This window comes from Aethalodelphis obliquidens, unplaced genomic scaffold, assembly GCF_003676395.1.
Source record: "Aethalodelphis obliquidens isolate GAN/ISIS:26980383/991018 unplaced genomic scaffold, ASM367639v1 scaffold33, whole genome shotgun sequence".
Lineage (NCBI taxonomy): Eukaryota > Metazoa > Chordata > Mammalia > Artiodactyla > Delphinidae > Aethalodelphis > Aethalodelphis obliquidens.
In genome coordinates, this window is record NW_020837977.1 from 12640362 (window position 1) to 12667475 (window position 27114).

Here is a 27114-nt window from a genome sequence, read left to right on the forward strand (position 1 = left end):
CCTTTTCTCTTTCTTGAGGCATGTAGAGGTGGGGACGAGAGAGCCAGCCTTCCTGCAGGACACAGGCATTGTCTGCTCTCTGTCACTTAATTCAGTCCTGGTCCCATGGGAGCCCAGACTGTCCAGCTGTGAGGGTGCCTAATTTGGGAAGCAAGGATTAGAAAGCCCATTTAGTTGCCCTATTTAAAGCCATGCTCTTCAACTGGATTTATGAGGGATAAAGCTCCTATTCAGATTTCTATCTGTCTGTTTCCTGTATTGTATTCCTGTTTGATTTTAAATTTAAAAAAGGGAGTGATGTATTATCTAAAACATTCTCTAAAAATATGATAACATCTCTATTCATTGCAGTATTAATTTTAGCAGGAAAGAAAAATAAGAAAAGACTGGATGTTTATACGTTAACTAGCTTTGCACTCCTGGCATAAACCCCCCTTAGTCATAGTATATGATACTTTTTAAAAAACAGCTTTATTGAGATATAATTCCCATAGCATACCAATCACCCATTTAAAGTGTACAATTCAGTGAGTTTTAGTATATTCACAGAGCTGTGCAAATATTACCCCAATCTAATTTTAGAACATACACTTCAGTCCAAACACGCAAGAGGAGGAGATTATGCAAGGGCATAAATGGAAAGAGAGAATTATTGGGGTTCACCTTAGGCTCCATCTATCACACAGAGCAAGGTCACTGGGGACCTCGGTGGTCACTTCCTCTGTGGCGGGAGGTTGGAAAGATGTAAATTAGGAGGCTTTTCAGAGGATGACTGAATCTCTAACCTGTTTAGTGGAATCACCAGCACTCTTTTAATTCGCTAGGCTAGAGACAATGAGATTTTAGAAATTTTGGATTTGATGACATAGAAAAGGCTCATTGCACTGGGGTAAGAGAGGCACTATAGGATCCTGAAGGTGATTTTTTACGTGGAAGAAGGCAGTACAATGACTTATTGAGGAAATAAGGAGTTGAGATGGAAGCCCTGGCTTTTTAGATGGTCTCTATAAAAGCTTCTTAGACTGGGACTGTTTGGATCAACTTTTTTGGAAAAACTAGCTTGTCAATTCATTGGTGATTTTTTTTTCATATTGAATTAATTGGGTTGAATAAACTGAATTAACTGAATGTTTTGGGTATCGTGTGGACAGAATTTCAGTCTTGCATGTTGATAGGAATGGAAACAATGGGAGTTGAAAGGGCACTGAAATGTCTTAGCATCTCTTGATACTTTGAATTGGATTCATCACCACAAAATTTATTACTTCTTCGGTTACTTGTCTGGATAATCAGGGCATATTACTGTGTCCACAAAACCTGGATGCTCTAATTAGTTCCTGGCATGAACTTTTGACCTTGTTTTATTTAATTTTTTCATTAAAAATTTTTTTTGCAATAAAAAGCTTTCCCTAGACAAGAAAATTTTCTATTTGATCACTGGACTAAACAGTGGATTCTAAGGGTGAGTGATGAAATCTAAGTTGGAACATTAAGAAATGAAAAAAAGAGTGGGTTTTGGACATACAGATGTGCTTTTATTTTCAAGAGTGTCAATATCCTGACCTGAAAGGAATTCCAACTAAAAAGGCTAATTTATCATAGGTGTTCACAACTTTGCGGTGAAAAAACTTTGAATGTGTTAAAATCACACACAATAATGATGTTTTAAAGCCACTTTTTATCCTGAAAGATTTGAATTCGATTTGCTTGTAAAAACAGGCACCAAGAACCTAAACTTCATGATACACTTAAGTAGCAATCTGTGGCATTCTCCCTAATTAAAAAAAATTTTTTAATATAAAAAGGATATTAAATTTCTTGATACTTCTTTACGGACACTAATGACAAAGAAGCCGTCGCATCTACTGTCACAATCAGTCTGCCTTCCCAAGGCCTGGGTGGGAGCAGATTCTGTGGGAACAGACTCTGCTTTGGGCTGAAAGTGGACTCAGAGCTGTCACTCCCTTTTGACACCTGTCCTCTTCTCAGCCGGAAGTCCAAGACCACTTCCGTGATAGAACTCAGGGGAGGGGAAAGCATCCCTGCTGCATGACCGTAACTTCTGCTTCTTTCCAGATGACACCTCACGGGGCGGAGAGCTTCCTAGGTGTCAGGCAGAAATCTATACCTCACCGGTAGCTTCACAAGGATGAGGTGGAGCCAGAGTTTGCATGAGGCGTAAAGGATCATGGCTAACACACCTGTAACCACTGCTGATGCAAACACGGGATCCTGTCAGCAAAGCACCCGTCAAAAATGTCCGTGATGTCCTGAAGATTGTAGGAGATGGGTTAGAAAGTCATCTTGTAGTAACAAACCAGAAGAGCTGGATGTGAACAGGGAGAAGATACTCTATGATATTCAGGAGGCAGAACGAGTGTCAATAGATGCAAGTTCCAACATAATGGATTGTGGTTCTACAGGCAAAAATTCGTTTTTAAAGCTTAGAGCAGTCCAATAATGGATGGAGCTGCCTGGACAGGTAATGAGCTGCATGTTCAAGCAGAGGCTGCACAACCATTCATCAGGGATGCCGCAGATTCGCACTGGCCAGTAGAAATACAGAGCGAGCTGCGTATGTGATTTTAAATTGTCTAGTAGCCAATAGCCAGCCAGGGTCGGGCTGGTTTGGGTATGACTTGATCCAGGACTACATCTGCCTGTCTCTTTCTGTCTCTGTACGTGTCCCTCTTTCATACAGTTATTTTTGCCTCAGGTAGTCCCTCTCCATACGGCGGCTGCCTACATCTGCAAATGCACGCCCTCCTAATTCAGCAATCTTGAAGGAAAGAATTGATATTTCTTAAAAGTTAAGAATTGTTGAACTGAGTTCCAATGATCAGCTTCCCTCACATGATTATCTCTGAACCCATCACTGGGTCCAGGGGGAGGAATATACTGATGACAATACCTGGGTCTCACGTCCAACCCTGGAGCTGGAGGGTCTGGGGTCAGCCCTGCCCTACCAGAGCCCACCTTCCCCATGCAGAGGGCAAGAGTGGGTGTGTGGCTCTCTAAGTACAGAGCAGTTGAGGTGCTGTTATCAAAGCTTGGGGGTGTGGGAGCTGGCAAGCCAAGACAATAGATGTCCGCTCTTCTTGCCTCTGTCCAACAGATGTCGGACACAGAAATCTCACAATCTGAAGCTTTTGACTTACACGAAATTGTAAAACAGATGAGCAAAATTTGCAAATTGACTCTTTAGAACTCTAGTATCCTTCCAAAGCATATACTAAATGATACATTTATATTTAATATTAATACACTTCTATTAATATTGCCTTTTGTTTTATGTGTTAACAAAGTATCCTCAATAAACACAGTAGTTTTGGGATATATCAGAACCGAGTTTGATGCCCTCTCCCCAGTCACTGACCACAGGAAATTAGACTAGATATTTATTTTACGTCCTGGTGTGTTCATATGTAAATTAGAGATAATAAGGTCTACTTTGTATTACTCTTGAAAAGATTACACAAGATAATACTTCAAAGGACGATGCCAGGCACACAGTATACACCCAGTAAATGACAGCTATGATTTCTTTTATTATGATCGTTGGCTTTAAAATCCTTTACAGCCAAGCCTTACAACATGGTTTTCTATTTATTTGGATTAGTTTAACTGATTAATTAAAGCTGTTGTGTATCCTGAAGATTTTAGTTGTTCATATTTCATTGTCTGCATGTCTTCCTGATTATCTTTGCTACAAAGTAATAATTATGGATTGCAAATATTGCCTTGATTTTTATAGAAACCAATTTTAAACGAAAGAGCTATTTACATTAATCAATTTAAATAGAGAACACCACTTCCTCGTGGCTTTCTTGCTATCAATTTTACTTGTAGTCAAATGTGAATGGCTAATACTGCACTAATTGCTTTAAGTCATTATGAAATGACAATCAGTTGTGAACCATTAGAACGGCAGGATTTTCTAATCTGAGAAGGCATAACTTCTACTTCTAGATGATGCTTCTTTTAGGCTGACTATGTAAGTCTTGTGATACTTCTGGAAGTATTTCTCTATTAAAACTATTTTTAAAAATCTATGTTTGATTCCCATTATTTCTTATGTCGAGAAGAGATAAATTTACCAGTGGAGCAAAATTCCCAGACTCTCTCATCTCGGTAACTAGTAGCATCATCTACCCCACGGCTCAAATCCAAACCCCAAGCTCCATCCTTATTTCTTCCTTTTCCTCAAGAGAAGCCACTGCTTCTCTTCCTGCAAGAACCATTATCTAGACATTTCTATCCCTATTGCTACCATCCAAGTCCAAGCCATCATCTTCTCCCATGCAATGTGTTGCAAGAGCTTACAAAGTAGTTTCTTTTCTTCCACTCTTATTCTCCTCCAATCCATTCTCTAAGCAGCTCCAGATTGCTTTTCTAAATATAGATCATGCCACTCTCCTGACTGAAACACAGTAATATCTTCCTAGCATTTTATAATCCAACTCAAATTCTGTACCATCTTTAACCTCTACCAACTTCTCTGATTTCATCTTTCATCACTCTCCCGTGTTGTCTAAGTTCCAGCCATGTGAATCTTTCTGTTTCCTCTGGAATATTCCTAGACCCACACTTTAAATGACTTCTTTTGTGTCTCTGCTCAAATGCCACTTCCTAGGATACGCCTTCTCTGATAAGTATTGAATAAACCAATTTGATTATTTACAGTCACTAAGTCCTTTTTTTGAATAGATATTTAGAGGAAGTCAAGGGCCAAAGTTTTTCTCTCTCACAAACTTACTACCTAAAAGCAAGCAAGTCTCAGCACAAACTCTGCCACACACATAGCAATATTTATTAGCAAATAGCACAAAACCAGTCACAAAACCTGTTCTGCCAGCTCAATGAAGTCCCAGCTTTCTGGTTTTTGGGGGCATCTGAAAAGCTGCTTCCGACAATATTCTAGCAGCAAGATGCAGCCTTGCTTTGAGTTGGAGTCAGGCAGCAGAGTCCTCAAGTATCTGAACAAAGGGCTGGTGTGAACCCACACTCTAGAGCCCTGTTCCCCAGCGTGTAGGGCCAGTAGACTCACTAGACTCACGTGCTCTGTGTGTGCAAAGCAGCGTGAGTGCTTGAAGACTATTTCTAGCCAAGGCACATAACTTGAGAACCATTCATTTCACCAATAAAGCAACATTTCTATTATCAAGTATGCTAAATAAACCCTGTCTGGTGTTGATTACAGAAGAGAGGCTGACGGCTTTTGGAAGCTGCCTCTGATACGTGGGCTTTTGTTTAGGGTCGACCCTGTGATTAGGGTGCTGGAAGTGGGAACCCACCAGACAGAACTGCCTCTAGCCCCGCCCCCAGTGTGTGTAGTAACACTAATACACGTACATAGCACGCATGCTATACTGTGCTAAGGTGAATTACAGACAGCACAACGCACTCCAACTCACCCCTTCACAGCACAGTGCATTTCTCCTTCCTATGACTCTCGAGTCTCTGCCATCGGCTGGCTTAGCTTTGCTTCCCTGTACGAATGTCTTACAAGCCAGTCATTTGCGATAAGACATTGAGAGCCTGTTATGTCCAAGGCATGTTGCTAAGCTCTTGAGGTGAAAAAAAAAAAGCAAAAAAAAAAAAATTGTTTTCCCTTTTTTATGCTAGAACAAACCTACTAGGAAAAATAGGGAAAACAAAACAAAACTAGGAAGTGAGCAACGGTAGAAAACAGTAGCCGTAAAGCGCTAAATGCTATCTGACCTGGTCCGTTTCCAGTCAGCCATCCCTCCCCTCATCGCCAGGCCCCAGGGCTTCATGCTTCCCGGCATTGACCAGATTTTCTGATTGCCAGGAAACGTTCTTTTACTTTCCTCCTCAAATTAAAATGAAACACACTCATAGTATTTTTTATTATGTGATATACTGAATGAAATAACTTAGATGTACCCCCAATGAGCCTCTACTCGTGATTCCTCTCTTTCTGTAATGTTATCGCAATTTTACTTGTCAACTGGGCTCAAAATCTGAGCGTTATCTTTGGGATTTCCCTTTCTATTGCTTTCTTATCTAATCAGTGACCAAGTTCTCCTTACTTGATCTCTCTCCCTTCTGTTTCTTTTTTTTTTTAATAATTTCATTTTTTAAGTTGAAGTATAGGTGATTTACAATGTTGTGCTAATCTCTGTTGTGCAGCAAAGTGACTCAGTTATATACATATAGACATTCTTTTTTTTAAATATTCTTTTCCATTATGGTTTATCACAGGATATTGAATACAGTCCCCTCTGCTCTACAGTAGGACCTTGTTGTTTATCCATTCTATATATAATAGTTTACATCTGCTAATCCCAAACTCCCACTCCTTCCCTCCCCCACCCCTTCTGTTTCTTCAGTGTCATTGGCCTCCCTCTATTCTAGCTCAGGCTTCTTTACCTCTCAGCTGCCTGCACGGCTGTCCTCCCAGCTTTGTGTCTCCTGAACTCAAGGCTACAACCTAATTCACCTTCCTTAAGCACATTTCTCATTATGATACCCCCTTGACAAAGAGCATTCAATGGGTCCCTGCCTTGACTAAATTAAACGTTAAAATTTAGAAAGTTTCAACACTAAAAACAGTTCCTGTGTTTAGATTTTCAGAACAATCTATTCCCCGAAGGTTCTGTATAATTAAATTTGCAAGGCGTTATGTTGATAAGTTTTCGCAAAAATAAACACGCGTATGAAAGCTAAAAATTCAGATGATAATCTTGGTGCTTTGGCCGCAAGGTGCTGTTTTCACTTTTCATCTGTTATTTGGAGATGTTTCTGACTGCTGGGTAAAGAGAGTATAAGTTAAAAAAAATCACCTTGCGCTTGTATTGTTTTACAATCTGTAGCAAAATGAATGTGAATGATCACGTATTTACCAATGATACTAGAGTGTTAAAATTTGAGGAGCCTTCTTAGAACTTTCCAGGGGCCATATTTTAAGTGGAGAATGCCGACAACCTTAACAAAATGACTACTATTGTTTAGTCCTGAATGCTACAAAATAAGTCCATGTTTTCAAAAATTCATACATATTGGGATTCTTGTGAATTCTTTTGGATAATTTTGTCTCTAATCTTCCATTCCCAGTCACTTATTGCCATGGGGAGGCTATACTGATGGAACGAGCCAGAGAGGGTAGTTCTTTATCGCAACAGGTAATTAGGTTTTAAAAATACAGATGTACCTTAAAAATGTTAAAAGCAAGAATAGAGTCAGGATTCAGCATGTGTCCAAATCTAAACTTGCCTGTTCTCTCTGTCGAAGCAGCTCTTCCCCCAGCTGCCATGTGGATGCAGACCCCTCTGCCCTCTTGGGGTTTATCTCCTTTGCCTCCCGTCACTGCCAAGTCTCACTAATGTTTTTTAAATCTATCCTTTGATTTCCATTCTTACTGACACTTCCTAACTTTCCCTTAAGCCAGTATTTCCCAAAGTGTTTCCTTTAGAAAATTGTTTGGGAATGCAGTCGTTTTCTAGATTCAAAAACATGCTTAGTTTCATTTTGAAATAATTTCAGACTTACAGAAAAATTGAAAACAATTTCCAAAGAATTGCCGTATACCCTTCACCCTGATTCTTCAAATGTTAGCATCTTAATACATAGCCATGGTATGGTGATAAACACCAGGAAATTTAACATTGGTCCAACACTACTGTCTAATCCATAGACTTTACTCAATTTCCAAGTGTCCCACAAAGATCTTTTTTATTTTGGTCTAGTATCACATGTTTCATTTCATTGTCATGTTTCCTCAGTCTTCTTTAATCTGGAAGAGTCCCTCAAGTCTTTGTTTTTCATGATTTTTTAAAAATAAATTTATTTTATTTATTTACTTTTGGCTGCATTGGGTCTTTGCACGGGCTTTCTCTAGTTGTGATGAGCAGGGGCCACTCTTCACTGCGGTACGCGGGCTTCTCACTGCGGTGGCTTCTCTTGTTGCAGAGCACGGGCTCCAGGCGTGCAGGCTTCAGTAGTTGCAGCACATGGCCTCAGTAGTTGTGGCTCGTGGGCTCTAGAGCGCAGGCTTAGTAGTTGTGGTGCACGGGGCTCAGTTGTTCTGCGGCATGTGGGATCTTCCAGGACCAGGGATCGAACCCGTGTCCCCTGCACTGGCAGGCGGATTCTCAACCACTGCGCCACCAGGGAAGCCCCATGATTGTTTTTTTTTTTTTTTTTTTTAAACAGCAGGATTTCTCAAACTTTAATATGCTCATTTTCACTGTGAATCTCCAAGGAGTGGACATAACATGACATCAGTCAAACTTATGTCACCATGGAATCTTTCTCAAGGTTCAATTTGTCGGACAGGTGTTCCAAGGACACTCTGGGACATATGGGTCCAGACTATGATGGACCATCCTGATATGTGTTTCTGCGGATGTGATCCATCCTACACACGACTATCAGAATAGCCTCCCTAGTTCAGAGTTGTGTGTAAGTCGTGACCTGCCTATAAACCCAAAATAGCTTGATTTCACTTAGGGTAAAGTCCCAAAGCCTTAACTTGGCATTCAAATTCCTCACCCCAAAGTTTCTTTCCAACTTAAGCCACTGCATCCATGCACATCCTCTTTTCTCAAGTCAAAGTGAATTACCCACCGCTCCCCTGGCTTCTTATTTTATTTCCCTGCTTAACGCTGTTCCTTCTGTCTGGAACACATGTGAGAAGTCGCCCAAGGTTCTCTCTGTTGTAGGATTCAGCTGCAGCCATGGGAACTCTGAACCTTGGTTTCTTCTGAACTTGCCTTTGACCAGTTGTAATAAGAATCAATCAAAACCCCTGCATGTCTGGACCTCTCTTTGGCCAAGGCAGCTCTGTTTCCTGGGATTGTGAACTCCAGAAGGAGTTTCTCTACCTTCTCATTAGGACAACTGACCTACTGCTTTTTTTTTTTCTTTCCTGAATGTCTCCATTTTTGCACTTTGTGATATGCTTGAATATTTTGTTTTTATGTATCTCGAGGTAATTAATTTTCAGAATTCTTAATTCTCCCTGTGGTGGCATGAATGAAAGCTGCTGTAAGCCCACCAGTAACTCATTTCGGATGTCCTTGAAATTCAGATCCCTCCTGTCGTGCCCAAAGCTCCTAGCACAGTGCTTTGTATAATGTAGGGGCTTCCTGGGTATGTTTTTTTGAATGAACGATACACTGCCTGTTTTCATTTAGAAAGAATACAAAAAGTGACATAAGATTTTCTTTATCAAATTTATATGCAATTTGATCTTCTAAAGGAAAAGGGTAAATGTTTTTGAATTAACTTTTGTTATTATGGAAACTGCTTTTTTTCAACCCAATAATTATTCCTACCTAGGGCTAAAGAGGAAACCTCTGCCAACATCTGAATGACATTAAACTACCCTAAGTAAAGCATTACTAAAATTACCTTTCTGGTTTCTAATTTCCCGATAAGCCTACAGTCACAATGTTTGCCTTGATTAATTATTAAACATAACTCAGATTTCCTGTATTAATGGTTTTGTGCTAGATATGATTTCTAATGAAGCTTTATGTTTCTCTGATAAAATCATATTTAAGTCTACCAAATGTCATAACTCACTTCTGCATTTAATAATCAATGTTTGGCAGATTATTTGAAACTAGTAGAGCAGTAATTATTTATGAAGACCTGCAAACATGTCTGGGATAATCATGATCATTTGAAAATCTGTGTTTGGAAACATATATGTCTGTGATGACTGATTAATATACAGAATAAAATCCAGTCATGTACATACTATTAAGGAGAATGTTATGGTATAAGAGGATATGAATTTTAAATGTTTGTGTGTTTTAAGTTGCTCAAACCCATAGACGCTGTGTACAAGTGATAGACAACATTAGTGCTGTGTTAGATTTATGTAAGACCAAACATCTAAGCGCTGAGAATTGCTATCTGAAACCCAGATGTTTCCAAAACAAGGATATATATGTAGACAAAATAGATGGTGAATTGCCTAAGTTCCACTTAGGGTTTTATCAGTGGGCAGGTGAGGGCCTTCTACATATGAATTGTAAATCTGAAATTTTTGCTAAATATTGTACATGTATCTATAACAGATAGAAATATTAAAAGTAACTATATGATAGAATATTTTTCAGCCATAAAAAGAAATGAAATTCTGATACATGCTACATGGATGAACCTTGAAAACATGCTAAATAAAAGAAGCCAGACAACAAAAAAACCCACATATTATATGATTTCATTTATATGGAATGTCTAGAATAGGCACACCTAAAGAGATAGAAAGTAGATTAGTTGTTGCTTAGGGTTGGGATAGGTAGTGATAGTCAAAGGGTGTAGGTTTTTCTTCAGGTGATGAATATCTTCTAAAATTGACTATGGTGATGGTTGCACAGATCTGTGAATATACTGAAAACTACTGAATTGTATGCTTTAAATGGGTGAATTGCATGGTATGTGAATTGTATTTCAATAAAGCCTTCAAAAATGTATGCACATTTCAAAGAAAGAGAACATAAACTGCATAGACATGAATACTGAGAAAGAAATGACTTAAAATCACAGTTCACCAAACAGACACTTTCAAACCCAAACAATTTTTTTTTTTTTTTTTTTTGTGGTACGTAGGCCTCTCACTGTTGTGGCCTCTCCCACTGCGGAGCACAGGCTCCGAGGCCATGGCTCACGGGCCCAGCCGCTCCGCGGCATGTGGGATCTTCCCGGACCGGGGCACGAACCCGTGTTCCCTGCATCGGCAGGCGGACTCTAAACCACTGCGCCACTAGGGAAGCCCCATAACCCAAACAATTTTATTAACCAGATATACTCTGGTTCCTGAACATAAAGGTGTCTGCCAAACCCTTTCTAGTATCGTTGGCACGGCAGTACTTCCTCGACAATCACAAACTCTATTCAATATTTTGATGGTCCAATAAATGATTCCTTTACAGAACTTTAGATAAAAACCGATGATTCATTTTCTGAGGCTGGAATTGAATAGGGAGACCAGAGTTTGTGCAGAGGAGTAACTGATCTAAATACTCTATCCTTCTTGGTAGTGCTCAGAAATTGCCCCAAATTTGATGCGAGCAGAAATCATCCATTTCCTACAAAAATGGATTATTTGAGACAGGATGAATGGGGGAAGAATTTAGGGCAGGAGAGGTTGACGATGATTTCCTTCCTCTTAACTAGCACCTAGAATGCCCCAGCAAGCAAGCAAGATAAAAGAGTCTAAAAAAAAAGATAAAAGAGTCTGATATACTTAGCATTTTATAAGTGTTGAAATCCTCCTTTTTTTTTTTTAACAACCAAAAGGTGGTTAGGAGATGTTTTCCAGCGTGAAATAAAACATTTTGAACTGTTCATTCCACAAATCTTTTAGCTATCAGATAATTATTAATTGCTCTCTATTACTTTAAAAACTGCCATGTAAAACCCATCAACACAGCAGGAGATTCCCCGCCTTCAGCCCTGAGAGAGGTTACCGGTAATCTCAGCTAAGGGCAGGAAGGAAATTGGAGGTTCTCTTTCCAATGTCATGAGGACGGTCAATGAAGTGGTCAAGACCAGGCACCCTGGAGACCACATGCCTGGGTGTCAGCTCCAGCTTCACTCACTCGCAGGCTATGTGACTTTGGGCAAATTAGTGAACCTCTTTGTGTGTCTTAGTTTCACATTTGAAAATGAATAAAATAATACCTACTTGTTGGGTTATTTTGAGCATTAAATGAGTTCATATTTGCAAAGCACTCAGAGCAGCTCCAAGCACATACTAACAGTTTGTTAAATAAAGGAAATGTTAACTCAGAAATAAGACCTAAAAGAAACCCACTTTTAATTATATTTGCATTTTTGGAGGGATACAATTGATAGCAATTGGAACTTATTTCATAAGCTTACTTCTTGACTTGCATTCTTACACTGTGTGAGTGTATGTTACTGAATTAGCAATAGTATTATCTGCTCCTGTGACCGTGCTATTTACTCTAAGCAGATGGAATAGATATTCACACAGTCTTTTGAGGATAAAGATTCCGTGGGATACCTTGTGGTCTAATATTACTGTTCACCCTTCTTTATTGAGTTTTAATTTATCTTTAAGCTGAAGATGTCTGATATGAAAGACAGAAAACAGGGATGAATGCTGATGATGGGACTAGATGGATGCAATGCAAAGAACACAGGCATGACAGAAAACCAATTCTCAGGGCACTCTGATGCCCAGCTCTGACCATGGTGACAGCCTCCAAAGACATTAAAGAATGAGACTTTGTCACCTATCAGATATGAATGAAAATATCTTGACAGTGAGGGTTCAAGACTATATATATGTAAAATTAGCCCCAAAGAGTTGTAGATAAGGTGAGTCTCAAGTGATGTAGATAAGGTGAGTTTTAAAGGTTTAGAGATTAGAATTTGTCTACTAGTTATAAAAATGAGTTCCTTTAAAATACACATATCTTGTTTAATAGTTAACATGAGTCTATGTGTCTGTTTACCCACAAATAATGAATCCTGAAAATGAAAAAAGGCCTTAAGTTGCATATTCATTATTACTGACCTATTGACCTCAGAACTGGGCAGTCCACTGAAATGGAATATCTAGTAATAACGAAGATTTAAGAGTGCCTCCAAATAATTAAATAAAAAATTATGAGATTTGCAAATGTTTCATAATCTAAGAAAAACGATCATAACACCTCTTCTACTCTTCTACACAAATCATGCGATGATGAAACACATGAATTATTAATGAAAATGTGATACATATGTAAAACCATCTTTGGGGAAAACACACACTTAATGCTACATCTTTTTTTGCATCTTACCTCTCCTCCTTGACTGATTATTTAAATCATAAATACCTTTCCATGTCTTATATATGGTGTTTAAAATTAACATAATGATTGTTACTACCTAATTATCATGTTAGTACATTGTAAATTGCTGTACTATGTCTTTAATAGTATATGTTTAGACATAGCTAGCTAGGTTTGCTATCATAAATAACAGTAAAAAAAAAAAAAAAAACATAGTGCAGGTAGCTCTTTGTTTCTGTTGAATCATTTCCTTGGGAGAAACTTCATTGAGTGAGGTTACAGGGCCAAAAGGTAGGGACATTTAATGGTCCTTGCAGTAAAGAATGCTTTTTCCAATAAGCAAGTAACAATTTATTATTAATGCTATATGTTATTATTATTTATTTATTTTTTTTAAAATTAATTTATTTTTGCTGTGTTGGGTCTTCGTTTCTGTGCGAGGGCTTTCTCTAGTTGTGGCAAGTGGGGGCCACTCTTCATCGCGGTACGCGGGCCTCTCCCTGTTGGGGCCTCTCCCATTGCGGAGTACAGGCTCCAGATGCGCAGGCTCAGTAGTTGTGGCTCACGGGCGCAGTTGCTCCGCGGCATGTGGGATCCTCCCAGACCAGGGCTCGAACCCGTGTCCCCTGCATTAGCAGGCAGATTCTCAACCACTGCGCCACCAGGGAAGCCCTATATGTTATTATTTTAAAAATTTGCTAAGTTAGTGAAATAATTTTTCAAATTAATTTGCATGTATCGTTACTATCAAGAATAATCATATTTTATACCTTTATAATTTGGATTTTCTCTCATGTGATTACATTTATTCATATTCTTCATAGACTTAATTATTAAATGTGTATGTTATTATTCATTTAAAAGATTTCATCAGGTCTATGGATAATGACCCTTTGTCTGTCATATGTGATGCAAATATGACTTTTAGCCACTTGTTTTATTTTAGATTTGTAAGATTTCATGTTCAGATTTTTGGTAATTAAATGTGTAAAGTATAGTATGGCAGAATGAGATTAAAGGATAATGGAGATTTTTGCAACCAGAAATATTTTATCCGTATTCTCTCGTAGAAAAAGGAAATGCTGTGTTTTGGGCTGTAGTATTTAATTTCATATACTGTATATGTTTCCTCATTAAATCTGTGGTGTTACATTTCCAGAGTCAGAATCCAAAGTGATCTGAAAATATGTACAGTACAGTGCTTGGAATTTAAGTGGACATAATTTTAAATTTTCACCACAAACTGTTTTGATACTCTCCTTAAGGGGAGCAAAGCAACAAAGATAAGCCAAACTCTCAAAATAAAGCACACATGGATGCGGAAGAACAAATTCGAAGGTAGAGTTATGGTCTCGGACCAGACTGACTTTCCTTTTCCCTGCACCTGGGTACCCTCACCAATCCAAACATCTGCATCAGAAATAATTTTCAAGCCTATTTTCTGTTTAGGTTCTCTTTACCAAATGGTATGAAACAAAATCAAGACACAGCCACATTAAATTATGTACCACGTTTAAAAATCATGCATTCTGTGGATTGTAAAACTAAAATGCAGAGAATTTATACAACAATTTACTGAACAACTCTGAGTGAGTGGCTTACTCTGAGCTGGGTACAGCCCTAGGTATTACGGATACAGGGTGAATAAAGGATTATGATCAGAGCCCTCAGGAGCTTCCAACTGGTCTTTAACTGGTTACTTCAAACCTTGTTTCACTGTAGTGACTCTGAAACTTGCCACAAAAATCTGAAACACATTCAGTTAGCCAAGTGCTCTTGAGAGGCATAGGTTGGAAAGAATTCTAGGAAACCAGAAGGAGGAAAATAGATACATATTAAATAAAGTTCAGTCCTCAGAATAGAAATGTATGATTTCATGTCCCATGAAGATCATAGGAATGACATTTTTCATGCAGGAAACAGGTGTCAGATACGGGATTAATGAACTAAGGTTTCAATACATAGAGCATCGCCAGGATGTATCCCTCTAGTCTTTGAAGAAGGACCAGCCCGGGTAGGGCAGGGACAGGCAAAGAGCAGTTGTAGTAACAACAGCACCGTTAGCAACACAGAGCTATTGAGTGCTTCGTGCCAAGCACTGCAGAATATTTTGCCTACATCCCCTTCCTCTGCCAGATGAAGGGAATCTTCTCTCTGGCTCCAGCATTTTGTCTGTGCATTCACCCCTGCCAGTTTTTGATCAATGGATTCTTCCTGTTGTGTTTACCCGCTTCAGACGTTGGAAGTGTTCATTCGTCATTTATTCATTCACTAAATATTTAGTGCCATCACTCTGCTAGTGACTGGGACCACGGAAATGAACAGGGGAAAAAAGGACACTATACCAGCCTTCAATGAACTTTCTTTCTGGAAGGTAGACAGACCAGAGACTCAATGACTATAAAACAGTGTGCACATGGCAGGCCATCTGGTAGAGCCTGGGGGTGCATGAGATGTACAGGTCTACGAAATGCTCTCAGTGACACATGCACAGTTATTTAGTATAACACGTGTGTAATAAATTATAAAATACATAACTATAATATACAATTGACATTGTATTATACTATATATTATGTTAGATATATTGTATCTTATATATATCCAAAATCATTATATTTAGGTGAGTTAACAATGCAAATGTCAATCAATAGGGGACCATTAAAATGAACAATGAAACGCTGATGTGCTGATATGGAAACAGCTCCAAAATATATAATAAGTAAAAAAAAGGAAAGTCTCAGAAGAATGCGTATCATATGCTGTTTTTTGTGAGGTGCAGATAAGAATACAGAGTCACATTTTCTTATATTTGCCTAAAGACACTTTGGAGTCATACGCATGACACTAAACAGACAAACAAGACAAAACGGGGTGGGTTGCCCGATGCGGAGCAGAGATGGGGGCCCCAGGCAAATGGGGACACGAGGGAAGGAGGGAGGATTTTCACCGCACACATTTTTATGTTTCTGAATTAAGTGAATGTATTGTCTATTTAAAAAAACTAAATTAACATATCCTGCAACTTTTGGAGGAAAGATGTCTACTTGTGGACCGTGGCCGGTGGATGAAGAGCTGGTGGGGGAGGACCCATTCCCAGCAGAGTGCTGCAGGCCGGGCTGCAGGCTCGCCTGCCAACAGGTCACACTCTGCATGGGTGGCAGCTGGGCTCCTGTCCGGGAGGGTCAGGAGACCAGGGTGGGAATCAGGCAGGGGCAGGTCATGAGGGCCTCAGCTGACAAGGTGCAAATTCGGATTTCATCTCCAAGGTGACGGGAATCACCGAAGGGTGATCAGAAGGAAAGTGAGTAATCACATCTGCACTTTCGCATCATGTCTCCAGGAGCAAAGTGCAGGCGTGACACTGGGCGGGGCAGAGTTGGGGCAGGGAGACTGATACTCAGATCACTGGCCATGCTTCAGGTGAGGTGGAGATCCCGCAGCCTTGATCCCGGCTACTGCCTTTGAAGATGTTGGCATCATCCCCTCCTAAATGAAACGTGCCCCTCCCCTCAAACTGTCCACAGCCTTTCCTGGGATTCCACTTGATCTTCAACTTGGTGTCGCTCACAATTGGCAGGAGGCCTCGGGGAGAGCTGAGTGGGGTGCGGATGCTCTCAGAGCCTGTGTGGGACCCTATCCCTTCTTTCTGAGCTCTGCTGTTTTTGTCTGTTTCCATCAAGCTTGTACCCATTTCCTGTTGAATGCTTATGACTGGGATTTCGTTTCTTCCAGTTCCAAGCCCTGCTGTTAGGCGGGACAATCATACAGGTGGTGTCCACCATCAGAGCTGTATCTGCGGGTAAGTCACTCAAACACTTTCCTCTCAACTTGTCAGAGAACTGCTGCCCTGAAACCCCTCTCCACCATCCTGGCCACCCTTGCCGGCCCCTCCCTGTGTCCTTCTAGATATTCCTGGGCCTTCAGCAATTATAGAGGTAACCCCTGGGGCAGCAGGGCCTCTGGGACCCTGCCTCATCTCAAAGCCCTTTGCCCGTTTGCTTCGTTGTTGCCCATGCAGGGGCTGTTAAATCTTGCAACTGTTACTTTTTCCACTAATAAGACATCTCAGCACATGCTAAGCATCTCAGCACACGCTGAGATACAGGAAGTATTCCCATATCATCAGATTTTAAAAAATCACAGTTCTAATCATTGTAGACATATTCGTATGAAATAAGTAGAAAATAAAAGAAAATTATATGCAATCAACCACAACAATAATACATAATTTGATCGTTGTGAAACAAAGTCAGGATATATTTCATTTTAACATAAAAAGAAAAAATATTGACAATCCTGTCTGGCAGGTATATTATACAAGAAAAGTCAGAGATCAGCAACTTATATTTTTACTGCTGGAAGGCTGAACAAGATAATGAGGACTCTGTATGCAGGTGGACAGCTCTGAACATTCACTAAACAAATGTGCTGAGGAATTAATTTGTAAGTGACAAGTACTTATAGGTGGCAACATACACTTTATTTTGTACTTTTCTCTAAAGTAGGTTTTTAACGTTAGTTCAACATCTTATCATATAAATACTTTCACCTTGCTGTTCATTTGAATTGGAGTTACTATGGAGAAATGACTTTCTGATTCTACAGCATTCTACTGCATTATAAAAACTTGGAAATCATGCCATCATGCCACAAAATGGGTTAGCAATTTTCTATGCATTTTTTTTAAAGGAGGGGAATCTGTTCACACATGAAGGATTCTAGAAAAATGTTTCAGTGTTACAAAATTTAATAAGAACTTTTAGAACCTAGGACAATTTCACCTTAAAATAGACTGACACATTTTAAAAGAAAATTTGCCTCCATGTTTTTTTTTTAATTCAGAGGTTTAAACATATACAGTTTGCCACAATTTCATATGTAACTGCCAGGAGAGTAAAGAAAGACCAGAGAATAGGGAAAGATTGATAAACATATATGGACAAGTGACAGCATATAGAAACGAAGAATAATCAGATTCCCTGTTACATTTCTGAAAGAAAATTCCTTAGCATTGTGGTCCAACCTCTTTGAATTTAGGGTAGAGTTTGCCTTTCATTGAACTAGAACACTAAAAGATCTTTGAAGTATTTTATTCTAGTCTTTAGGCTTTCTAGAAAATTATAATTCAAATATGCTCTAAAACACTATTTTAAACCTTGACATATGCAGGTTAAAGAACAATAGTTAATAAATTATGTAAAGACGGGTAAGACTGCTACATTGATGGCTCAAAATGAGCCATGTCTCCTGATACTCTCACCTTTCTAGAGGCCCCTCCCACAATGATACTGGGCTTGGTCACATGACTTTCTGTAGCCAATGGGACAACAGTAGACATTACTCTCAAGTAGAGGCTTGATAAATGCTTGCATGTTGGGCTTCTCTTTTTGGAACCAGCAGCCTGGCTGCAAGAAAGTCTGTCAAGTTTTCTTCAAAAGAGAAGCCATGTGGAGGAGAATGTGGGTCAACACCCAGCACCAGACATATAAGTGAGGACTTCTAGAATATTCTAACCAGAGCAGAGCTCCTGGTGGAAGGTTCACGTGAGTGACCTGGCTAGTACCATGTGAAACAGAGCAATCCAACTGAGCCCTGCCCAAATTCCTGAGCCACAGGACTCTAAGCAACACACTGATACTGTTTTAAGTAATTACAGTTTGGAGCAGTTTGTTACACAGCAGTAGATAACAGATACAGTAAGTGTTAGCAGGGACTCCTAAAGATCTTTCTGGAAATAATTCCAAGGTACATTCTTAATGGACATACACCTCTCGTACTTCTGTCATCTATTTATTTATTATTGAGCCTGTCTTTCTCATTCTGACTCTAACTCTAACCATCTGGATAGAAGAACTGAGATGGTTGGTTCATGTGAAAAGTGTTGTGAGAACGGCTTTATTGCATATTGACTCAAACAAAATGCCAAGTCCTTGTCGGATCTCAAAGAAACAGCATTCTTGAAGATGGTATATATCTTAAATTAATTCCACTCCACAGCGTGACCAAACTGTGGCTGGGACAGTCTGGTGGAAAGAAAATGTCTTTAAGGAATTCCTAGCACATAAACCTTCTGTGGTCCAATCAGACTACTGCGTCTCTGTTTCTCTATATGGAACTCTATCCTCACAACCAATTTCAGGCACTAAAATGTGTAGGACTCTCTGGAGGAATCTGATTTCTTAAGAAATAATTATTTGAAATATGAGGTTTATTAGATTGAGAAAGACATCGGGTGTATTTTCATCCTTCTTTCTTTGGAACTAACATGACTTAATAAAAGAATGCATTAGAAGTAGTTGCAGCGGTAGGAGTATATTAGGAGAAGAGCCCACAGTAGTGAAGGGGCAATGCACCACTTCTGGGGGATGGTGGTACTATTCCACTGAACTGTGGGGATTGTATCTCAAGTTAGAAACTACAGCAACTAACTGGTTCTAAAAACAAAGTGTCTGGATACCAAGAGGAAAAAGATGTCACCTGCCATTAAGCATAACTACCGTTAGCATCATCGCTGCTATTTCCATTGTTTAAAGGATGTTCTCTGTGTGCTCATCTACGGCATTATCTACCGGTGGGGGTGTATGGACAGAAAGTTTAGATATAAAATGCCATTAAAGAGAGTCCTGATCGGACAAACGTGATACTTACAGAGAGTAGTATTTGGACGGCACTGTGGATGACCTCCAGGTACTGGAAGTCGACGATGCAGCCGGTGACGGAGACATACGTGTAATCGTCCATCATGCCGTGGGCTGACGGGGGCAGCACTCTTCGGACACAGCCAGGCCCGTGTTCCCGCCACCACGACCGGTGTACAGAGATGTTGAATGTCATTAGATCTGTATCCTAGGATATAAGGAGACAAGAGAGCAAAAGGAGACAATCATATCACATCACACCTTTGATTTTCACTTTAGGAAGAATTCAGGATGAATGAAATTGTTGAAATGGTTTAAATTTCAAGTAAAAAGTGACAAAAGACAAAGTTAACATTGGCGACATGTATATCATATGGCTAAATGAAATAGCTCATTTTTCACATCGGTTACAGTTATTCAATGTGGTGATATAATTCTTTGAATAATAACATTTCAAGGTTAGCACACATCAAAATTCCAGAGATGACATGTTTATTTAAAAGTTCCTATGTTTATTTAAAAATTATATTGTCCACATTGAAATTTTCTTCTGTATTTTCTTGTTGCTCCATTGCCATTGGCATCACCATCATATGCTAACATTTATTGAGAGATTTTTTTTTTTTTTTTTTTTTGCGGTACGCGGGCCTCTCACTGTTGTGGCCTCTCCCATTGCGGAGCACAGGCTCTGAATGCGCAGGCTCAGCGGCCACGGCTCACGGGCCCAGCCGCTCCGCGGCACGTGGGATCCTCCAGGACCGGGGCACGAACCCGCGTCCCCTGCACCGGCAGGCGGACTCTCAACCACTGTGCCACCAGGGAAGCACAGTGAGAGATTGGAGATCTCTATTGAGAGATTTTTTGCCTGGTAGACATTGTTCTGAGCACTTGTCACACGCTATGTGTTCTTGCACGTACTATCATCATCCTAACTTACAGTAGGCTGAATAATGGTCTCCCCAAAATACATTTATGTCCTACTCCCTGGAACCTGTGGATTTTACCTTATATGGCAAGAAAAGGACTTTGCAGATGTGATTGCATTAAGGGTCATGAGATGGGGGTATTATCCTGGATTATCTGATGGGCCCTAAAGACAATCACATGTCTCCTTATAAGAGGGAGGCAGAGGGAGAGTAGACAGACACAAGGAGGAATAGAAGGACAGTGTGACCACAGAGGCAGAGCTTGGAGTGATGTGGCCACAAGTCCGGGAATGTTGGCTGCCACCAAAAGCTGGAAGAGACAAGAAAGGATTCTCCCTAAAACTCCAGAAGGAGTGCGGCCCTGCCAACGTCTTGATTTCAGCCCAGTGAAACTGAGTTTCAGACTTCGGCCCGAAGTCTGAAAATAAGCTATGAGAATATAAATTTCTGTTGTTTAAGACACCAGGTTTGTAGTATTTGTTGTATAACGATCATAAAACAACAACAACAACAACAAAACAAAACTAAAACAGGTGAGGAAAGAAAGGCAAAATAAATTGCCCAACTTCGTTAATAAATAAATTAAATGAACTGCCTATGTAGTGGTAGATCCAGACTTGACCCTATGCAATCTGTACTTTTAGCTGTGACGTGATGTTATCCCATGACCAACTATGTTCCCCTGCCCAACCCCTTACAATTCCTCATACCCTGAAGGGAGCTAGATCCCTCCTCCCAAGTTGTTTCCAAAAAATGCCACTACAGCTGAAGAACACTGTACACTACAGCAAAAGAACAAAGAAGGCAATCCTTGACTTTTACATATCAAAATAGGCTTTCAGAGCTCTAAAGAGAAACACCAGTGCAGGTGTTTAATTCTCAAGAGATGCCCCTTAGTATTTGCAGTGTCAGCCATGAAGAACTAAGGCTGTAACATTTTTGTCATAAACAATAGTTTGAAAAGAATAGATGAAGAACCAGACTCTTGACTCCCAGATAAGCTAAAGATTACAGCTGCCCGTGTGGAGCAGGAAGGAGGAGGTGTGATGATGGAGACATGGCAAGGGCGCCTGTGGACTGTAGGCCGTGGACCGGGGACAGTGGATCGGCAGGGGAGCCGAGGACGCAGGAGCAGGTCCATTTCCCAGCCCCCACTCCACGCGAGTGTGTTGTCACTGGTGCCAGGGGGACCTGTTGAGTGGACACCACACGTGGCTTTTGCTCAGCCGCCCAGGGGCCGCCCACCGATGGTGCAGCACAAATAACGCACATCTGTGCATCCCAGTGTCCCTCGGAGGACAAGTCCCCATCTCAGTGGCATAGGACACTCCTAAGTACCGGAAATTGGGAACTCTGAAAACTTAGGGGAAGCCGGTGTGAAATGGAAAGTTCTTGAACTTCGAGGTGTCTGGGACTGAATAAAACCAGCGTGGGAGCCCCTTACCTGCTGTTACTCCCTGCTGTATGTGGTACCCACACTGCAAGGTAAGAAACATTTCCAGTTTAGGCTGGTAGGCAGTTATTTCACAGTTTTAGCTTCTCCTCAACTCAAGTAATTCAAGCACCATTATAAGTATGCCTCTGATTAGATCAATAATAAAACATTTTCTATCTTTTTTGTTTGTTTTTCTTGGTTATGGTTTGCTGCACATATCATTCAGTTACCTTCACAGTTACAGAATTTTATGGATAATAAAACATTTTACATCATTTTTTTTTTTTTTTGGTTGTTGGTTGGCTACATGTATCCTTTGCAGTTACCCTCTAGAGGGAAAATATTATAGAAAAATATAATTGCTTTTGCAAGTGAATTCAGTTTCATACAAAGCAATTTACCTACAGGCAAACTGCATGCTGCTCCCTTTCCCGGCCAGCAGATTTAATCTCTTATAGTTAGTCTTGGTCACTACAGAAAAACGATTATTTCCAATTTTAATAGAATTCATTAGGTTCAGGATAAACTAGTAGGACCTCAAAATCCATAGCAATTTCTATTCTTTACGCATTCTTACCTAGTGGCCTTTTCTATTGCAGGACTGTAAGTGCCTTTCAGTATGACTTTGACTGAAATTTATATTATCCAAATAAAAGAAAAGTGAATTTATGAACTAATGATACATATTTGTTACACTCACAGAAATCTCTCAGTGCAGTTCTCACTTCATTTGTTGGCAGTGTAACATATTTATAAACTGTTCTATTCTTTGCAATGACTGCATTAAAATTTGAATGAGAAAATCAATAGCATCAAATTATACTTAAAGTTTAGACCTCTTAAATTTGGTATAAAATTTTATCACAAGTTTGTGTCTGATTTCTATCTCCTTCAGTAGTTAGATTTCAAACATTAAAAAACACCTTAACACATAATAAACTCAATTTCCTATGTCAGGCACGTCAAAGGAAATGCAACTCAGAAAACTACGATCTTTTAATAAAGAAAAAGTAAATAAATAAATGCAGAAGTTCATTTATTTTGTTGACATTTTGGCTATCATATCAAAGCGTGTAGTTTTCAAACACACGGGTTAGTGCTAGACCATAGGTCAACAAAGTAACCTTAAAAATAATTGAGTCTCTCAAATGTCATTTCTTTTCCATTTCTTGGAATTAGAATATTATCTGAGAATTTAAGCACACCATGGTTAAGAAAATTGACAACTGATGTCTTTGCCATTGTCCTTAGAATTTAAGAGATATGGATAACGGTATTTGTATTTATGCAAGTGTATGTGATTACCAAGGGACAGTTTGTAAAACAAGGAGGAAGAAAGCAAGGAGAGAGAGAAGAAACATGAAGGGTTTGGGAGGTGTGAGGACAGCCTGGAGAGACAGAGCATGTCCAGGCCAACAGGAGAAAGAATTTCAGGGAAGTTGGTAATGCCAGAGGCAAAAACTCCTCCTAAAATAAAACAAACAAACAACAACAACAAAAAAAAGCAGCACTGAATTTGCTGAGTGGTGGGCAATGGGGACCTTACAAAATGCAATGCCGGCAGAGTGTTGGGAGTGAAAAACTGCATTTCAAGGAACTGAGGGGATTGAGAAGAGAGGATTCGGTGTTTTTCATGAAGTTGGGAGTCCAGGTAGTAAGAACATGGGGTGGACAAGAGTCAATCCGTGCGTCTACTCACACTCGCAAAGTTATGACTTAAAATTATTCCAGAACACTGCTTTTCCCTGAATATCTACTCAACTAAATACTGTTTAAAAGCCCTTTCATCTCATTAGTGTGAATCTCAAACTTGTTCCCATTTTCTTCAAGTACTTGAGTAAAAAAAAAAAAAAAGAATTTCCAGAATTCTTTGAAATGCTCATTAACTGTGTACGTGGATATGCCTGCCCACATTTTATTCCCAGTAAGTGTAGCTACAGTATTGGAATCGGCTTACACCCTGAAAAATTCAATACTCACTTTCTATTACAGTAGACCACTATATAATTTTTCATTAATCAAAGAACTAGTCTTTCTCTTATTCTTCTTTGTTCTTTTAATCATCTGCTTTTTTTGGCATGTATCTAATTTAATTTTAGCTAATCCTCCTTATTTCTAGAAATGGACTCCCAACTACTAATAATCATTTTTTTCCTTTTTCCTTAGTTGTGGCTGGAAGGGTCATTGAATCCAATTTTGTATGGCTATCTACTCTGTCTTTTCACTGTCTTTTGTCATAAGCCAGCCCATGTGCAAGTGAAAATGTGACTTTGAAGAGATGTCCACAAGTATGTAAGAAAATAGATTTTGCTCAATTTTAGAGTTAGCTTTGGGTTTACATTTATATAATTAAATTCATGTCAGTTGAAATTTCTTTTGAAATACTGTTTATCTCAGAATAGGAATTAGAAAAATTAAAACAAATGTCTTACATTTCTAATAATTTTCTTTTCACTGAAGCATCAAACATTTCAGAGAGCACTGTAGATCTATATCATAAAGGACAAACACAGTGCTTGGTAGCGAGGTTTACGTGTTTGGAGCCCATTATACAAAGACTTAGCATCAGTTTAATTACTGATATATCAATAATTATATGTTATTTTCCTATATTAAAAGCAGCTCTTAGGGATAAGCTTAAAAGGTTTTCAAGCTTCCATTTGAAAGTGTTTGTCAGTTACTGTTGCTTTCTTTCTTTTTTTTTTTTTAATAAATTTACTTATTTATCTACTTTTGGCTGTTTTGGGTCTTCGTTGCTGTGCGCGGTCTTTCTCTAGTTGCGGTGAGCAGGGGCTACTCTTCATTGCAGTGTGAGGGCTTCTCATTGTCGTGGCTTCTCTTGTTGCGGAGCACAGGCTCTAGGCGTGCAGGCTTCAGTAGTTGTGGCACGTGGGCTCAGTGGTTGTGGCTTGCGGGCTCTAGAGCTCAGGCTCAGTAGTTGTGGCGCACGGGCTTCGTTGCTCCGCAGCATGTGGGATCTTCCTGGGCCAGGGCTCGAACCCGTGTCCCCTGCATTGGCAGGCGGATGCTTAACCACTGTGCCGCCAGGGAAGCCCCCTACTGTTGCTTTCTTAGAGAATTCTTCCTGCAAGCCATAGCACATCATAATTATTTAGGCCCATGCCACTGGTGTTGAATATAAAGAACAGTCTGCAGAGTGAGGAGCAGCCATTGATCATTTTGATTTTGTTTCTTATCCTTACAACTAGGTATTGATAGGGCTTTTCTTTTCTTTTTTTTTTTTCTTTTTTTTTGGTACGCGGGCCTCTCACCGCTGTGGCCTCTCCCGTTGCGGAACACAGGCTCCGGACGCGCAGGCTCAGCGGCCATGGCTCACGGGCCCAGCCGCTCCGCGACATGTGGGATCCTCCCGGACCGGGTCACGAATCCGTGTCCCCTGCATGGGCAGGCGGACTCTCAACCACTGCGCCACCAGGGAAGCCCGCTACTGGATTTTTTGAGGCACAAACTCAATTAAGAATTGAGAAAACCTAAAAAAAACCCCAGAAGGTCACTGAACATCCATTATTGCTAGTGGGAGTGTGAATTTGTGCAGCCACTTTGAAAAAAGTTTTGTATATCCACTGTCGCTAGATAAATGTATGCCTTATGACCTAGTGGTCCCACTCTTGAGTAGGAATGTATTATCAAATGCATTTCTTAAGAAAGGTAAGTATGGAGAGAATCAGCCATCCTTCTCATGTGTTTATTAAAATAACTGAGACACTGTGCAAAACAAGGAGGAAAAGAACCATGGTGAAAGGCTGAATTTCTTTCCAAAACCATTGGATGCTGTGGAAGGATCCAAACGAACACTCCCCCCCCCCCCCCCCCCCCCACCCCCAGTTTTCTAATAACGACTTAAAAGAAATCACTAGTCCCATTAGAGGAAATGATATAAATGAAGCCCACCTCCTGCAGGGCCACCTTGAAGGGGGTAGGGGAAATACAGCGAGAAATTTACAAAAGTCTGCAATTTGCAGGAAGACTTTTGTTTTTCTTTTAAATGTCAACCTCCCCTTCTCTTATCCGTGTTTACTTTGTAGTTGTCCATTCATTAGCCATGTCTTGTTTTATGCTGATTTGCTTTTTTTAAAAAATCCATATGTGTGCACTTTTTAAAAATCCATATGCACGGCACTTTTCTAGAAGGACATACTTAGTAGTGGCTTCCTCTGGGGGAGAGGCATTGAAGGTTTGGGGTAGGAGATTTACTTTTTGTTCTAAGTCTGTTGTATTGTTTGAATTTATTACTGTGTATATATACTGTAGTGCCTTTTTTTTTTTTTTTTTTTTTGTGGTACACGGGCCTCTCACTGTCGTGGCCTCTCCCGTTGCGGAGCACAGGCTCCGGACGCGCAGGCTCAGCAGCCATGGCTCACGGGCCCAGCCGCTCCGCGGCATGTGGGATCTTCCCGGACCGGGGCACGAACCCGTGTCCCCTGCATCGGCAGGCGGACTCTCAACCACTGCGCCACCAGGGAAGCCCAGTAGTGCCTTTTTAATTAAAATGTTTTTTACGTGTAAGTTACACTTAAAAAAACATGTTACAAGTTTTATTTTTTTGAATATTTTTTTATAAAGCAGGTTTTTATTAGCTATCTATTTTATACATATTAGTGCATATAGGTCAATCCCAATCTCCTAATTCATCCTCACTTTTGATGTGCATCAGGTCCATAGGGCAGAACCAGGTATGTCCCTGCAAAAACAGCCTTTCCAAGCTGAGCATTTGTGCATAGAATGCAACAACATTTCAATGCAATGGAAAAAACCATTTCATGCCAGTGATGCCTCAAATATTATTTGTGAAAGTATAATGTACATTCCCAGATACTGACATTTATGGTATGTAATTGCTGCACCTGACGACACTAAGATTTGCCTACAGATGATTTTCTAACAATAAGTGTACATGTTGCTGTAATCTATGAATTTTAAACACCTGTAGTTTACTTAGCTAATTACCAAGCCCACTCAACACATCTGGCTTCTCTGTCTTTGTGTTAATCAATAACTATTTGATTACAATGTTATGCCTTTTATGCTAATTGGGATTTTGAGACCATAAAATGGTGCTACCTTTGTGTTTCATGCCTGTACTAATGTGTTATATAGTTTGTTGTATTCAGAATTCATGCCGCATGTGCATGTATGCACACACTTTACTTCATTTGCACAACAGAAGTGTTTCTATTCAATCTGTTTTTTGCCAAGTTTACTGTCTGAAAAGAAAATCCTTGCTTATTTTAAAATTTTGGTTGGAAAATTCCTTGTTTGAGAAAAATAGATGTTTGTTTTAATCTGATAGGCTTCTTTAAAAAAAAAAAAAA

General features: G+C 39.8%; 1 protein-coding gene across 1 annotated transcript in view; it reads right to left on the bottom strand.

Moving 5' to 3' along the window:
• Positions 1-27114, bottom strand: part of NKAIN3 (sodium/potassium transporting ATPase interacting 3) — a 509268-nt gene that overhangs the window by 121557 nt on the left and 360597 nt on the right. Inside the window, 1 exon segment of the mRNA XM_027128020.1 lies at positions 19431-19628. Within this exon segment, the coding sequence (XP_026983821.1) occupies positions 19431-19628 (198 nt within the window).